Consider the following 16,791-nt stretch of genomic DNA (forward strand, 5'->3'; position numbering starts at 1 on the left):
ATTTGGGCTGAGTCAATGCTCAGCAGAGGAAAGGTTAATGGGGCAAACCAACCTCCCTCCCCATGGGGGTAGGTGAGTGGGAAGGAGGCTGCTGCAAGCAGGATGTCTGGGTTCTATCCCCAGCTCTGGCTGGGGAGTTAGGTCTAGGGGGTTTAGAGACGGGGCTGCCCTTGGCCTGCCCCTCAGCTACCACCCGCTGCATTGGCATGAGTGCATGCAGCCTCACCGGGGGAGGGGGTTTGGGCAGAGTCTCACCTGCTCTGTCCAATAGGGGGGCAGTCACACACCCAGCCCCAAGAGAGGGAAGGCAAAGAGCTCGGCCCCCCAAGGGGTGCAGCCGCACATGGCAGACAGCAGCAGACCCAGGCATCTGAGGGGCCATGCTACCTGCTACTGTGGGAGCCAGGGGGGTCCAAGCAACAAGGGAGCAGGGGACTTGGAAAACCCAGGTGTCCGGGCGGCCCCCACACAATAAGTTAGTTAAATACAGAAAATATTACAGACAACTTTCCCAAGAAATGCCAAATCCTCTCCCCCACCCCACTTCACTGAGCGGTACCAGATGAGTCCCCCACTGCCCCCTTCCTTTGGCAGCCATGGATCTAGGGGGGCTGGGTGGGACGGCGGGCAGTGCCAGGGAGCGGGCGCCGGCTCTTCAACAAGAGGCGCAGCTGGGGGAAGAAGGGGAGAGGTTGAGTTAGGGGGATGCTGGAGAAACCCCAGCCACACACTGTGCCCCCTCTGCAGGCTGGGGTGCACCTGCTTCTGTTGAGGCCAGGCCCCAGGGCTGTGGGGGAGAGTTTTGGGGTCCACCAGGGCTAGGGGGCCTCAGTGGGTCACAAAGGCTAGGGAGGCCTCACTCCAGGTCTCTGGAGGTGGGGTGGGGGTATCAGAGGGATGGTGGAGCTCCTGGGGGGTCTCACCTGGTCTCCCCCGGGCCCAGGGGGCAGCAGATGGGCCGGCTGCTCATTCTCCAGGTTGCGGGCACTGGGGTCAGCCCCCCGGCTCAGTAGCAGCCGCACAAGGCTTTCCTGGCAAGGGGGGCTCGGCAGGGCTGCAGCCATGTGCAGAGCTGTGTTCCCGTGGGCCTGGGGGGTGGAGGGACAGATGATCACACACAGCCCCTGTCCCCCCCATCAGGAAGGCTCCCCCTCCCCTGCAGGCCTGGCTGAGCGCACCCCACCCCCTGCAGCCCAGATTCCCCCACCCAAACAGCCCCCATCACATCCCACCCCATCCCCCTGCAGAATGGCTTCTCCCCCATCCAATCCTCCCCTCCCCCCCCCCCCCCAAGCAAGGGGACACCACCCTCTCACCTTCATGTTGATGAATTGTCGGGGCCCGGGCAGCTGCAGGAAGAACTGAACCAGCGGCAGGTTCCCATCCTGCACAGCCAGGTGCAGAACTGTCTTGCTGCTCTTTATGTCCTAGGAGGGCAGGGATGGGAGAGTGGTGAGGACCAAATCCTGCCCCCTCAAATCCCTGGGCAGCCTGTCCCTCCCACCCCCACACCCAAGAGGGAAGGCCAGGACAGCTGGGGCTATGCGGGGTGGGGGTGGTGGAGGAGGAATTCCCAGCACCGTCCCCATGATATCACCAAGGTCAACTGCAATGCAGTGGGGAGAAGAGGGGGCAAGAATGGAAGGGGCATGTTTCAGGTGCCTCCTAGCCAATTCCCCACCCATCCTCCCCCACCTACACCAAGCATGGGTCAAGGCTGACAGACACTGGGGGGGCGGGCACAGAACTCCCTCCCCTACTCCGGTCACCTACCTGGCTGGTGTAATCTGCCCCCATGTGCAGCAGGGTCTGAATGCAGGCCAGCATCTCCTGCAGCCGCTCTGGGGTCAGGGTCCCAACGCCCAGCGCCTGCAAGGCCTTGTTGTGGGAGATCACTGCACAGTGCAGAGGGGTCTGCCCTGGGGGTGACAAGAGAAGGGGTAAAAGCAGCCCCTGCACAGCCAGCACTCCCTGCTGGGGGAGGTCAGGCCTCTCCCCAGCATGCTCTCCCGCTTTCCACAGCACTCCCTGCTGGGAGAGGCCAGAAGACCCCCCCACCCCCAGCATGCTCCCTCATGCCCCACAGCTGGATGCATCCTACCGTCAAAGTTCCTGGCCTCCACATTGACAGGGACCCCAGATGCCACCACAGCCTGGGGGAGAGAAACCAGGTTAAATTAAATCGGGGGGGAGAGGGGAGTAAATCGACACTGGTTTCAGACATTGTATTTGGGTAGAAGGAGTGGGGTCTAGTGGTTAGAGGGGGGTGGGGGAAGGGACTGGGAGCCAGGACTTCTGGGTTGGATCCCCAGCTCTGGGAAGTGAGGGCTGGTTGCCTGTGATCCCAGACATCTGGGCTCCTTCTCAGCTACACACTCACCATGAGGACGTTGGGGAACCCGTAGGTGGCTGCCAGGTGCAGCAGAGTCTGGCCCTTGTGGTCAGCGGCATTGGCATCGGCTCCCAGCGCCAGCAGGTCCCGCACCAGCTCGGCCTGGTTGGCCGTGGCAGCCACCAGCAGCGGGGTCTGGGGAGGCCGGGAAACCCCAGCGTTAGAGAGCAGCAGAGGGGCCCAGGGCATGACCCTTAGCCCCCAGTAATGCCTTTATCCCGACCACCCAGTGACCCTTGACCCCTACCTTGGTGTGACCCTTGGCTCCTATCAGTGCCCTCACTACCCAGTGACCCTTGGGCCCATCGGCACTGTTGGCCAACTCATCTGCATGACCCTTACCGTCCACCCACAGCAGCTCCATTCTCCTGCCCATCCACCCCCAGAACTCCCCAGCTCACCTTGCCCTTGTGCTCCTTGATCTCCAGCCGCCCGCACTCCTTGAAGGCCTCAGCAGCCGCCTGGGCAAAGTGACGCAGCCCCCGGGCAGCCAGCAGGTGTAGGATCCTGCCATGGGGGGGGGGAGATGTCAGTGTCCCCTTGCACCCCAAAACCCCTACAGCTCCCCCCATCCAGTGCCACCCACCCTTGCAGCTCCCCCAACCTGCCTCCTGCACCCCTAGTGCCACCTGCTCTCTGCCCCTCCCTAAACCCTAGGAGTTCCCCCATCCCCTCCGTGCCACCCTCCCCTCTGCTTGCACTGCCCATTCCCCCCACCCCAAGCTTCCACTAACATTACCACATACCCCCACACCTCCAGACAGACTGTCCCATCCCCTCACCACTATGTGCCCCCCCACCCAGTCCCATTTCCCCCCTGCCAGCTCTATCCATTACCCTCTCTGGGACCCAGCAGCTCAGTCCCCGCAACCCAGATGGCCCCTTTCCTCCACTCCCAGGAGTAGGGGGCAGAGTGAGTTTTGGGATCCGCCCCCCCCAGACACTCACGTGTCCCCATCTTCATCCTGATGCAGCAGCCGCGCCGGGTCCATGCTCTGGATCTCGGCTCGGGCCCTAGCCAGCTCCCCGGGATCCAGCACCCCAACAGGGTCCCCGAAGCTACCCAGCTCTAGGGGATCAGCATAGGGGGTGCTCCGGGCAGGCTGCATCCAGGGGGCAGCAGATGCCTGCGAAGTTGGGAACAGGCCCAGTGAGGGGGCTGACACAGGGACCTGATGAGGGGAGAGAGCAGGGGGGGTTATAGCCCTCACTTCCAACCCACCGCCCTCTGCTAACCCAGCCCCACAGCTCTGCCAGTGCCCCTCATTCCTGACCCATCACCCTCTGTTAGCCCAGCCCCACAGCTCTGCTGGTGCCCTTCCCTCCCAACCCACTGCCGCTGCTAGCCCAGCCCCACAGCTCTGCCAGTGCCCCTCACTCCTGACCCACCACCCTCTGCTAGCCCAGCCCCACAGCTCTGCCGGTGCCCCTCACTCCTGACCCACCACCCTCTGCTAGCTCAGCCCCACAGCTCTGCCAGTGCCCCTCCCTCCAAGCCCCCTGCTGTTAGCCCAACCCCACAGCTCTGCCAGTGCCCCTCACTCCTGACCCACAGTCCCCTCATCTCACCTCCAAGTCCCCCGTGGCTGCCATCATGGTGCTGTAGGGATCCCCTGCTCCAAACGCCCCGGTTCCCACGGGGGCGTAGGAGTCTGTTGCATCGTACGTGGGTCCTGGGGGCTGGTAGCTGCTGGCCGTGGCCGAGCAGTGATAGTGGCAGTCAGGGAAGGCCGCATGGCATGAGGGATCGACCTGCCAGGGTGGGTAGGGAGCCATGGGGGGGCCAGAGGCAGATTCCCCCCCAGATCCCCTTACCAGCCCCATGGGCTCCAGGCACTCATCTGGATGGGAGAGAGAGACATGGATGGTGGGTGCAAAGCATGGGGGCGGGGGGAGGACTGAGCAGGGGGGTCCCAGAGCTGGGAGGGGATGTGTCCTGGGGGGGGGACTAGGAGACTGCATGGGGATCCCAGAGGGAGGGGATGGCACTCCTGAGGGATCAGAGGGTCTGGGACACTCGGGTTGTCATACCACAAGCAGGGAGTGGGGACCCCAGGGGAAAAAATCGAAGGGTATCTAGGGTTGGGGGAAAACTACAATGTGGGGTCCATGTTTGACTCACCCGTCTGGGAAGGGTCAATGGCATCTGTTGGGATCTAGAGAAAGAAAAAACAGAAATTGCTGAGTAGCCACAGGGCAGCTCACCTGATGCTGAGATGCAGCCACCTCTGGGGTAGAGCAGCCAGGTAACAACTGCACATAACACTTGTGAGTGGCCAGGAAGTAAGGGAGCATGCGCCTTGGGAGGCGGAATGGCACTGACACAAAGGGATTTGGCCCACACACCAGGAGTCACGCCTGAGGTCTGGGGCTAGAGAGGTCTCAGCTGTCATCACGACACCCAGGGAAATTGGGGGGCAGGGCAGAGGGGCTCACCTGAGAGCTGGCCACATACCCCAGCGCCGTCTGCTGCCGTCTCTTCTGCTCCAGAAGCTTCTTCACTGTCTGGGGTGGGACCGTGTTTCTGTCTCCTCTACCGCCTGGTGAGGGGAAGGGAACCAAGCACTCAGCCCAGGACTCCTGGGTTCCATCCCCCAGCTGTGACAGGGGAGTGGGGTCTAGCGGTTAGAGTTGGGGTGGGAGCCAGGACTCCTGGGTTCTCTCTCTGGCTCTGGGAAGGGAGGGGGAGGCTAGTGGGTTAGAGGCAGGGAGCCAGGACACCTAGGGTCTCTCCCCAGCTTTGGGGTCTAGTGGTAGGTAGGACACTAACGGGATGTCTCGGCGCTCTACGACCGCCCCTCCCCACACCCATGGAGCAATCGTTTCCACCCAGGCCGGTGCCTACACAGCGGATTTTTCCTTTCCAAGCCGCCCCAGGAGGAAAACGTGTCATGGACCGTCTGAGACACGGAGAGACAGAGGCCGCTGCTGCTGCGGCTGCCGCCCGCCCCGTGCCCCCGGCAGGGCTGCCCCTGCCACCCGGCAGCGTGTTCCTTCCATGCTGGAAAGCAACAGCTCACGCAGCCCCCACGCCGCCCGCCGGGGAAGTGACGTGGGCCCCAGCGACAGGTGGGGGCGGGGGGGCTGGAAGCCAGGACGCCCAGGCTCTGTGCCCAGCTCCAGGTATAGGGTGAGAACCCAGGCGTCCTGGCTCCCAGCCCCCTCCAGCTATAGACCCCACTCCCCTCAGAACCCAGGCGTCCTGGCTCCCAGCCCCCTCCAGCTATAGACCCCACTCCCCTCAGAACCCAGGCGTCCTGGCTCCCAGCCCCCTCCAGCTATAGACCCCACTCCCCTCAGAACCCAGGCGTCCTGGCTCCCAGGCCCTCCCTCCTCCAGCCACTGGATCATGTCTCCCGGAGCTGGGGCTGACGCACCCAGGATTGGGGGGAAGGGGGAAGAGTCAGTCTCTGGTGGGGGAGAATCCGAGTGCCCATTCCTGAGGGGGGCCAGGAGGCAGCCCCCTCACAAGATCCTAGTGCTCCCAGCCCCATGACCCCCCCATCTGCTACCCAAGAGCAGCTCCCGACCCACTCCTGCGTCGGGGGTGGTCCCCATCTGACCAGTCAGAGCTCCCTATGCTCCTCTTCTCGGGGGGCCTCACCCCCCGGCTGCCCTGACCATGTGCCCCCTTTCCCTGCCCCCTCCCCACTTCTCATCCAATCCGTGGTCAGTTCTGCCCTCCCCCACCTCAGCCCAGCCGCCTCCTCCTCCTCCCAGAATGCCCCCCCCCAGCACCGTCCTAGCTCGCCTCCCCCCCGTGGATTTCATTTCCGCTTCCCTCGCCCCCACATTCAAACCGAGACTGAATTTGAGACATTCGCACCCCGATGACACCGACCCACTGGGCAATGAGACAGTGTGTCCTGGAAACGGGTGTGGGAGGGTAACGCGGGGAAGTCAGGACTCCTGGGTCCTATCCCTGACTCTGGGCCAGGGCTGGGAGGGGGAGTGGTTAGAGCGGGGCTGAGAGTCAGGGTTCCTGGGACAGGATTCCTCTACCAAGCCCAGGGGTCGCGCAGGGACGGTCCATCCCCCCCCGCTCCGGCAGACCCTCAGCGGGGTCTGGGAAGGATTGAGGGTTCCCCAGACCCTCCACTCCTCCTCGGCTCGAGGCCTGTCATTGGCTGCCCACTGGAGAGGCTGTTTCCTCCTTAACGTCAGGGCTCTGCCCTAGCAGGGGTTTCCCGGTGACGCAGAGCTACTGCTCGGGGATTCCGCTCCACGCACCAATGCCCTGGGACTGTCAGGGCCATAGGACGGAGGGGACAGCCCAGACCATCACCCCGCCCCCGTGCCCCAGAGGAGATCCCTTTATCCCTCCACCCACTAGCCCCCACTCCCCTCCCAGAGGTGGGGACAGAACCCAGGAGGTCCAGGCAGCCCTTAACCACCTAACCCCCCAACCCCCGTTGCATATCACTGCACTCTAGGCACCAGCTGCCAGTAACAACTGGTCCATAGCCAGTTCTTATTACAGCACTAGTATATAGAGACCATACAGCCCTGGGAACTCCTCCCATCCCACGTATTATAGCCCTGATGGTCTTCACGGAGACCAGTCTAATATAGGTTTCCCCTCCCTCACTCACTGCAGACTTGTCTATAGGGCTGTAACTCAGGTGTCAGATACCCTGTTCTGTATAGGGACTGTTCCAATACAGAAGGCCCCTACACCCGTCTCTGATAGCTGTGTCTCAGGCCCAGCAATACCCGTCCAATATAGAGCCCTTCCTGCACAATACACTCCAGTCTATGATAGCAATGTCCCAGGCACAGCGATATTGGTCCATACACAGCCCCTCTACACAATACAACTCAGTCAATGATAGCTGCAGCCCAGACACAGCGATACCGGTCCAGTACAGCACCCCCCGCACAATACAGCCCATTCTAGGATAGCTGTATTTCAGGCACAGAGATACTAGGCCAATACAGACCGGTCTATAATAGCTGTATATCTCATGGGACAGCTAAGCAAATCTGTATACGGACTGGTCCCATACAAACACCACTCCTTAAAGGTACAGCACCCTGCTTTTATTCAGCAGCTTATAAAGGGAGCAAAGAAGCAGCAATGTGTCTCCTCGAAAGCAACCACATCCCTCTCTTAAAGGGCCAGTGCACCCCACTCACCTTTCTGAGAGCGCATGCCCCCCAGCCGCTGTTCCCCGCGAGCTCACTGCCCTAGTAAGCCCAGCTGCCGTGTGTCCCGGCTTATAGGGGGCAAGCACTGCTCCGCCCCTTGAAGTGGAAACACCTGCTTTCTGAGGCCGGCTAGTGACATTTTCCCCACCCCCTCAGCAGGGCGGGGCTAAAACGAAATCGCTTTCTGATTGTCCCCAGCTCACTGAGAGCCCGGACTCCGGGTTCGGGGGGGGGGGGGGGCGCTAGTGGTTTAGCGCAGGGGGGCTGGGAGTCAAGACTCCTGGGTTCTCTCCCCAGCTCTGGGTGGGGACTAGGGTCTAGCGCTTAGAGCACAGTGGCTGGGACCCAGGATTCCTGGGTTCTCTTCCTGGCTCTGGGGGCCAATGGTTACAGCAGGAGGGGGCTTGGAGCTAGGGCTTTGGGTTCTACGCCCAGTCCTGGGAGGGGAGTGGGGACTAGTGGTTAGAAGGGGGAGGGGCTGGGAGCCAGGACTCCTGGGTTCTCTCTCCAGCTCTGGGAGGAGGGGTTCCCCAGGCATGACATCAGAGTTCCCAATGACCACGTTTGCAGAAGTGACACCGGACGGGCGCACTGCTCTGGGGGCTCAATATGTCACAGCGGGGGCGGGAGATTCCCCCCAGCCCTGGGGTGTTCCCTAAGCCACGGTCCAGCGCCCAGGCGCTGCTGCTTGGTGGCCTTTCCGGGGGGGCCTTTAAATACACGACACCCACGTGTAACCACAGGTTCCTTATGAGGCTACCGGCCTGGACAGCCCATCAGAGACCGCCTCCAGGTGCGACACAGCTGGTTCCCATGGCAACTAGTGAGTAGTAAGAGAAGAGACAGAAAAAGCAATTTAAAGGGGAGGGAGCTGGGAACGAGCCTGGGGGCCTCTCCCCTCTAGGGGGCGCTGGCTCCCATCCAGCCCCAGGGCAGGGGACTGACTGGCTGGCTGGGGGGCGTGGAATGGGGCAAGGGCCTTTCTCCTCTAGGGGGTGCCAGCTCTTCCCTGTATCTTGAGCTGTCCTGGCTTTTGAGGAGGGGAGTCTTTCATTCCTGTCCCTACAGCCTTCATTTGCCCCATTGCTGGCTCCACTACTCGGTCTAACCACTAGACCCCACTCCCCTCAAGAGCTGAGGTTAGACCCCAGGAGTAAGGATAGAGATAGCTAGAGACTCCTTATGTGAACATTTCCCTCTCCATCTGTCTGCTCTAATTAACAGGCTATTTCTGTGGGACACTATTATCTATCTATCCCCATACACCCTGCCTAGCTATCTAGCCATCCCAAGGTCTCAGGTTTGCAGAGCAGCACCACCCTGTGGTGGCAGGTGGAAATGCTCCTCGCAGCGGCAATGAAGCTATTGCCCGTAGGGTGAGGGCGGGCAGGGGAATCAGTGGGGCAGAGTCGTGGATGGGGCAGGGTCCCCAGGTACTGAGTCATCAGTGGTGACTCACCACATCACTGGGGAATCTGCGACAGACGAATCATTGGGGTATTTCCCCCACTCCACGCCCCTCTCCCGGCCCCAGGCAGGGGCTCTGTATCTGTCTGTCCACTGCCTCCAGCTCCGGGAGGGAGGGGGAGCCAGGACTCCCGGGTTCTATCCCCAGCCATAGCAGCAGGGGGGTCTGGTGGATTGGAGCAGATCGCCTGGGTTCTGTTAACAACTGTGCTACTAGAGACAGACCGCAGTGCTGCGAGCTCAGAGACCCAGAGCGGCTCCGCCCTGCCTCGCCAGGCTTTTATAGCAGCGATAATTTTAGTTCCCAACACACAAGGGGAAGTGAAGAGTCATTAGTTGTAGGAGCATAAACACGGCACCTGTGTGACTCAGAGCAGGTCACCCTGCCTAGGGAAGACGCCCACTCGATAGATGGCTAGATAGTGGGGGATGTGTGGGGAGAGACAGTGGGTAGTGGGTGCTGATGGATAGATGAGGGGGTTGATGATGATGGATAATGGGTGTGGATGGGGATGGAGAGATGGGCAGTGCATGTGGATGGGGAGGGATAGATGAGTAGTGGGGGTGGATGAGGATGGAGAGCTAGGTGGTGGGGGTGGATGGGGATGGATAATAGGGTGTATGTGAATGGATAATGGGGATGGATAGTGGGGAGTGGATGGGGATGGATAACGGGAGTGGATGTGGATGGAGAGGTAGGCGGTGGGGGTGAATGGGGATGGATAATGGAGGGTGGATTGGGATGGATAGATAAGCACTGGGGGAGGGTGGGGAGGGACAGATAGGCAGTGGATGAGGATAGATAATGGGGGGGTGGGATAGATAGGCAGTGAGGGGTGGATGGGGATGGATAATGGGGGGTGGGTGGGTGGGGAGGGATAGATAGGCAGTGGGGGGTGGATGGGGACAGATAATGGGGGTGGGTGGGGAGGGATAGATATGCAGTGGGGGTGGATGGGGAAGGATAATGGGGGTGGGTGGGGAGGGATAGATACGCAGTGGGGGGTGGATGGGACAGATAATGGGGGTGGGTGGGGAGGGAAAGATAGGCAGTGGGGGTGGATAGGGAAGGATAAGGGGGGGTGGATGGGGATGGATAATGGGGGGTGGGTGGGGATGGATAGATAGGCAGTGGGGGGTGGATGGGGACAGATAATGGCGGGTGGGTGGGGAGGGATAGATAGGCAGTGGGTGGTGGATGGGGATGGATAATTGGGGGAGGGTGGGAAGAGATAGGCAGTGGATGGGGATGGATAATGGGGGTGGGTGGGGAGGGATAGATAGGCAGTGGGGGGGTGGATGGGGACAGATAATGGGGGTGGGTGGGGAGGGATAGATAGGCAGTGGGGGTGGATGGGGATAGATAATGGGGGGTGGGTGGGGATGGATAGGCAGTGGGGGGTGGATGGGGACAGATAATGGGGGGTGGGTGGGCATGGATAGATAGGCAGTGGGTGGTGGATGGGGACGGATAATGGGGGTGGATGGGGACGGATAATGGGGGGAGGGTGGGACGAGATAGATAGGCAGTGGATGGGAATGGATAATGGGGGTGGGTGGGGAGGGATAGATAGGCAGTGGGGTGGATGGGGATAGATAATGGGGGGTGGGTGGGGATGGATAGATAGGCAGTGGGTGGTGGATGGCGACAGATAATGGGGGGTGGGTGGGGATGGATAGATAGGCAGTGGGTGGTGGATGGGGACGGATAATGGGGGTGGATGGGGATAGATAATGGGGGGTGGGTGGGGATGGATAGATAGGCAGTGGGTGGTGGATGGGGACAGATAATGGGGGGTGGGTGGGGATGGATAGATAGGCAGTGGGTGGTGGATGGGGATGGATAATGGGGGTGGATGGGGATAGATAATGGGGGGTGGGTGGGGATGGATAGATAGGCAGTGGGTGGTGGATGGGGACGGATAATGGGGGTGGATGGGGACGGATAATGGGGGGAGGGTGGGACGAGATAGATAGGCAGTGGATGGGAATGGATAATGGGGGTGGGTGGGGAGGGATAGATAGGCAGTGGGGTGGATGGGGATAGATAATGGGGGGTGGGTGGGGATGGATAGATAGGCAGTGGGTGGTGGATGGCGACAGATAATGGGGGGTGGGTGGGGATGGATAGATAGGCAGTGGGTGGTGGATGGGGACGGATAATGGGGGTGGATGGGGATAGATAATGGGGGGTGGGTGGGGATGGATAGATAGGCAGTGGGTGGTGGATGGCGACAGATAATGGGGGGTGGGTGGGGATGGATAGATAGGCAGTGGGTGGTGGATGGGGACGGATAATGGGGGGTGTGTGGGGATGGATAGATAGGCAGTGGGTGGTGGATGGGGATGGATAATGGGGGTGGATGGGGATAGATAATGGGGGGTGGGTGGGGATGGATAGATAGGCAGTGGGTGGTGGATGGGGACGGATAATGGGGGTGGATGGGGACAGATAATGGGGGGAGGGTGGGATGAGATAGATAGGCGGTGGATGGGGATGGATAATGGGGGTGGGTGGGGGGGGATAGATATGTGTAGGGTGACCAGATGTCCTGATAATATCAAGATTATCCCGATATTGAACCCTTTGTCCCACATCCCGATCAGTGTACGATAATCAGGTGAGGAGGCAAGCGGGAGGAAGGTGCCGACTCCGTGGGCCTTTTATATGCTCTGCTATGTGGAAGGACACCCCTTTGTTCTTACTGTGGAAAATCAAAGCAGCAAGATGGGGTTTGGATTCACATGTCCATGCATGACTCAGTCTGCAGGCGGCAGCCATTGCTCATAAGCTACCTTGAACGTTCCCCAGGAAGACTTCTCAGTTGTGGATTGGAGTCTCCCAAGGTCCATTGTAAGTTAAGTGTCTGGAGTCTCCCCAGGTCCATTGTCAGTTACATGTTTCTTGACTGGGCACTTAATCTACAAATTCCTTTCTCAAGAAGCTGACCAAATGCTTCACTAATCCTACTTAGGATCAAACACTTTGAGCTACAAGTACAGAGCCAATATTCATAATTTCAACTACAACAACGATACAGCATAATCATAATCAGCAAATTATAACCTTTTTGTGGACACCTCACTTGATCTCCTTTGTACAAGATTTGGGGCCACTATAGGACCTTGGTTGCAACAATGATCTATACGGTTACAGTTCAAGTCAATAACGTCACATCCCTCTAGCAGGCACTGGCTCTAATCCTAAGGGCAGGACTTTGGCTGGCACAGTGGGTGGGGAATGGGACATGGGGCCTTTCCCCTCTAGCCAGCTCCAGCTCCCATCTAACCCCAGGGCGAGGGACTGGCTGGCTCAGGGGGGCAGGGAATGGGGCACGGGGTCTTTCCCTCAATGGGGAGCTGCTTCTGACCCATCTCCAATGGCCTTTTCAGCCCTCTGCCTGAAGGTCCTGGTGGATGCAGACAGCCCGGGCCTGATCAGGGAGGGTGACTTGTTCACACTGAGATGCATGGGAACAGCGGGTCGCTGGACCTGTTCTACTTCTGGGTTCACAACTACAAGGACCTGCCCAGGCGCCCCCTGTCCAGATTGAGCAGGGGGCAATCTTGTGTCACGGAGGCAATTACACCTGCATAGAGTGGGTCTCTGGGACCAGGCACAGCTACCTGGCCATATCCCCTACAACCTATGTGGCCATCCTTGGTGAATAGCAAGTACCAGTGCAGGGCCACAGCCCTGGGGTGGGGCCAAGGAGCATAGATGGAAGGGGGCCTTCTCTCACCACATTCCAGTTGGGGGTGGGACCACAGCCATGGGTGCGGAGCAGGAGAGCACAGATTGGGGGTCCTTTCTGTCACTGACATTCCAGTTGGGGGCAGGGCCACAGCCATGGGGGTGAACCAGGTTCACAAATGGGATGGGGCTAGAGCATTGGGGATGGAGCCATGGAGCCCCTCTGCCCCATGCCATGCTGTGCCTAAGCCCCCCAGCTGCCACCCTGCAGGGGCACCATTAGCTAATATCTCGTTCGGCTTCCTCCACAAGCCCCTCCTCCCCCCATGGTGCATGTGGCGGCAAACTCAGGCCCTTATTGCAGCATGGGAGAACACCTGTCCCTGATGTGCCAGCTGGACACCAGTGTCTATGGCAGAGGATGGTGAGCCTATGGTACAAGGATGGTGAGTAGCTGGGGTGGACACAGCCAGAGCTGGCTTTCCTACATGTCCGGGTGGCTGATTGGGAAGAGTATCAGTGTGAGGTGCACAGCACCCCAGGGAAATTCACCTCCCTGCCACTCACCATCACTGTTGTGTGTAAGCAGTGGGTGCATTTGACTCCACGTTATGCATTACATAGCCAGGGAATGGCTTAGAGCCCCCCATGCACCATGGTTGAACCCCTACCCCATGCCACTCCAGCACCATCCTTCTCCAAGACCAACCTCAATTAAAGAAGCTCCCAGCTCATGCTCCAGCTGGGTCCACTTTGTTGACCAGGCACCAGTATCCCTGTCCAGCGCACAGAGCCATCAAATGGCCAAATGACATTGCAAGTCAACCTGATATCAGGCCAAAAAACACCTGTTCAAATAATGTAGACTTGGCTGAAATTTAATATTTTTTAATCATTATGAAAAAATGTCCGGTTTGCTCCCCTCAAAATTAGCTCTTTGCCAGACTTTTCATTGAAATTTTCATCTCAGCTTTTATCTACAGTGTTTCTGAAGGGGCAACTCATGGGTGGCAGGTGAACAAGCCATTGGGGGAGGCTAGCCCCTTGCCCCTACTTCTCTGCCTGAGGCCCCACCCCCCTTCCCCACCAGAGTCCAGAGCCCTCGTGTGTGTGTGTGTGTCCCTGCCTGCCCCCGCAGCCACTGCCCCCCTGTGTGCGCTCCCAGTCCTGGAGCACCCCTAACCCCTGCGCCAGGTGGCGTGGCATGGCCCCAGCCTCAGCACCCCCAGACCTGGCCCAGGCCTCGCAAGCAGCAGTCCCAGCCTGCCTGCCCCAGCCTCTCAGCCACAGAAGAGTGGGAAGGGAACTGGAAGCAGGTAGGGGAGTGCCTGGGGGTGGAGTGTGGGTGGGACCATGCCTGGCTGGGGAGACACAGCCTTTCCCATCCTATAATACCTGCTGCCCATGGGGCAATTGTTGAAAATTATAATCAGTTAAAATTAAAGTTAAATAATCTTTTAAACAGAAAATGGTGTGGGTGTGTGTGGGGGTAAACAAAATTGTTTAGGTTTTTCGGAAACAGACAATTATGATGACTGAACAGAACCATATTTGATCAAAATGCAGATGAAACGATGGATGAAAATTTGGAGGAAATGTTTGCTCAAAGTCAGATTCGAAAGGGTAGGTTCAAAATTTAGCAAAAGTTTCAAATGCCAAATTCCCAAAACTTTTTGGGGAAAAAAAGGGAAAACGGCTCCATTTTGTACCCAGCAAAACAGAAACACACACATTTTTGTGATCATTCAAGTTTTTTCTTCCATTGGCCTGTGCACCTGCCAGCACAAGGGGGCTCTAGTTTCACTTGGGGCAGGGTGTGTCTCTCGCTCTGAGTCTGTGATCTCAGCAGGGACAGAGACTGTCTCTGTCTCTGTGTCCTGGCAGTGTTCAGCACAATGGGGCCCTGATCTCAGCAGAGGCTTCTAGATGCTATTGTAACAAGAGGAGATTGGAGATTTTATGAACCTGAAAGAAACTCCAATGTCCAATAAACACTTGGGAGGAAAATTCTCCTGGTTAAAAAACCAGCTTCCTTCCTGCCTCCTCCACTGACTTGCCTTCACTATCCCCAGGACTATGCTGCCCCCTCCATCACCTCCTATCTTCCCATCTCCCTTGTGCCTGCCCCACTGCACCCTGCATGACACCAGAGCTAATGACCCTATTCTCCATCCCTCCCCCTACCACAGACTGCAGTGACTGGTACCAGCTGAGCCCTGGCCTCATGATAGGCTTTGGAGCAGGGGTCCTGCTGCTCTTCCTCCTGAGCAACCTCGGGGTTTATTGTCTGGCCAGGAGAATCCTACAGTGGAAAGAACTGGGGGGGAGGGAGAGTCTGCAAGGTAAGGGACCCCCCTGGGTGGGAACTGAGGGAGGGGCAGAAAAGCGGGGGCTCTGGCTGCATCACGGAAAACCTAGAGTGTGAAGAAAATCAACCCACTGCTGTGTGTGTGTCCCTCCACCCCCTGCTGGAGGGATTGAGCCCTGCACTGTGTGTGTGTCTCTGCCGCCCCCTGCTGGAGGGGCTGAGCCCTGCATTGTGTGTGTGTCCCTGCCGCCCCCTGCTGGAGGGGCTGAGCCCTGCACTGTGTGTGTGTGTGTCACTCCACCCCCTGCTGGAGGGGCTGAGCCCTGCACTGTGTGTGTGTGTCACTCCACCCCCTGCTGGAAGGGCTGAGCCCTGCACTGTGTGTGTGTCACTCCACCCCCTGCTGGAGGGGCTGAGCCCTGCACTGTGTGTGTGTCACTCCACCCCCTGCTGGAGGGATTGAGCCCTGCACTGTGTGTGTGTCCATGCCGCCCCCTGCTGGAGGGGCTGAGCCCTGCACTGTGTGTGTGTGTCGCTCCACCCTCTGCTGGAAGGGCTGAGCCCTGCACTGTGTGTGTGTCACTCCACTCCCTGCTGGAAGGGCTGAGCCCTGCACTGTGTGTGTGTCCCTGCCGCCCCCTGCTGGTGGGGCTGAGCCCTGCACTGTGTGTGTGAGGGTTGGCGGAAGCAGCCTGCTTTGTGGAGGGGGGGGTGTTGCCAGGAGGGGGAAACGATCAGTTTGGGGGGAAATGTTTAAAGAAGTAAAATAAACAGTGAAAGGGGATAATTGTGTCTCCTTCCCCAGGGGGCAGCAGAGGACCCCAGCGCCCCATAGAGAGACTCACGCTATGAGGTCCGTGAGAGAGGGGTCTGTTAGCCCTTGGGTCCCCACTGCCCCCACATACTGCCTGGAGTTGAGTATGCAGCTGCAGTCTGTGCCCTCCCCCCCATCAGGGTGAAGCTCTGCCCCCAGCTGGACGGAATCAGCACTCCCTGAGTATGCACCATAGACCCCATCCAGATAACGGCTCAGGGGAGATTTTCCTTCACATCCAATAGCCAGATTCTGCGCTGGCACAGGGGGCTGGGAGATCTCGCCCCAAATACAGTTGGGGATGCTCGTCGTTAGTGCATTAGGTAACTGCAATTCACAGCTCTGCAGGGCGGTAAAGATAAGCATGAAACCCAGGAGTCCGGGCTCCCAGACCCGCCCCCCTGCTCTAACCACTAGACTCCACTCTCCTCCCAGAGCTGGGGATAGAATACAAGAGTTTGGATCCCAGCCCCCCTCCCTTAACTATTAGACCCCACTCTCCTCCCAGAGCCAGGGAGAGAACCCAGGTGTTCTGGATCCCACTCCCCCCCCCCCCACATTACTGCAGATACAGGCAGACATCACACACAGGTCTCCTGTTGGGGGAGTGTCCCCTCTTTCACACAAACTGTCTTTCTTCCTGTGTCTCCGGCAGGAAATCCCATGTGCCGGGGAGATTCCCTGCCCCTCGGACAACAACGGCAACTATTGTAACAGCCCCATGGACTATTGTAACTGAGCACGGCTGAGATCCCTGCCGTCCACAGTCCCCTCCGCGCTGCCGCAACCTGGATCTCGATAAGAGTCCACCACTCATGCCCCAGGGAGCATTCACCCTCCTCCATTAGCTGGGGAAACCCATGAGAACCCAAGCGTCCTGACTCCCAGTCCTTCTTCCACACCGCAGCAGAGCCAAGCCCCAGGGCAGGCCCCACTTGTGCCACGGGAACTGGGCATTTCTGGGGCAG

At 59.1% G+C, this 16,791-nt stretch overlaps 1 protein-coding gene across 1 annotated transcript; it reads right to left on the reverse strand.

The window, feature by feature from the left end:
- Positions 1-602: 602 nt before the first annotated feature.
- Positions 603-4,983, reverse strand: NFKBID (NFKB inhibitor delta). Its single transcript, XM_050929871.1, is given in 12 exon segments — positions 603-671; positions 924-1,088; positions 1,317-1,427; positions 1,774-1,919; positions 2,102-2,153; positions 2,381-2,527; positions 2,794-2,899; positions 3,341-3,564; positions 3,962-4,233; positions 4,515-4,548; positions 4,829-4,950; positions 4,953-4,983. Coding segments are annotated over 12 exon segments (1,479 nt in total).
- Positions 4,984-16,791: the final 11,808 nt, after the last annotated feature.

Source organism: Gopherus flavomarginatus, chromosome 20 (assembly GCF_025201925.1).
Source record: "Gopherus flavomarginatus isolate rGopFla2 chromosome 20, rGopFla2.mat.asm, whole genome shotgun sequence".
Classification (NCBI taxonomy): domain Eukaryota; kingdom Metazoa; phylum Chordata; order Testudines; family Testudinidae; genus Gopherus; species Gopherus flavomarginatus.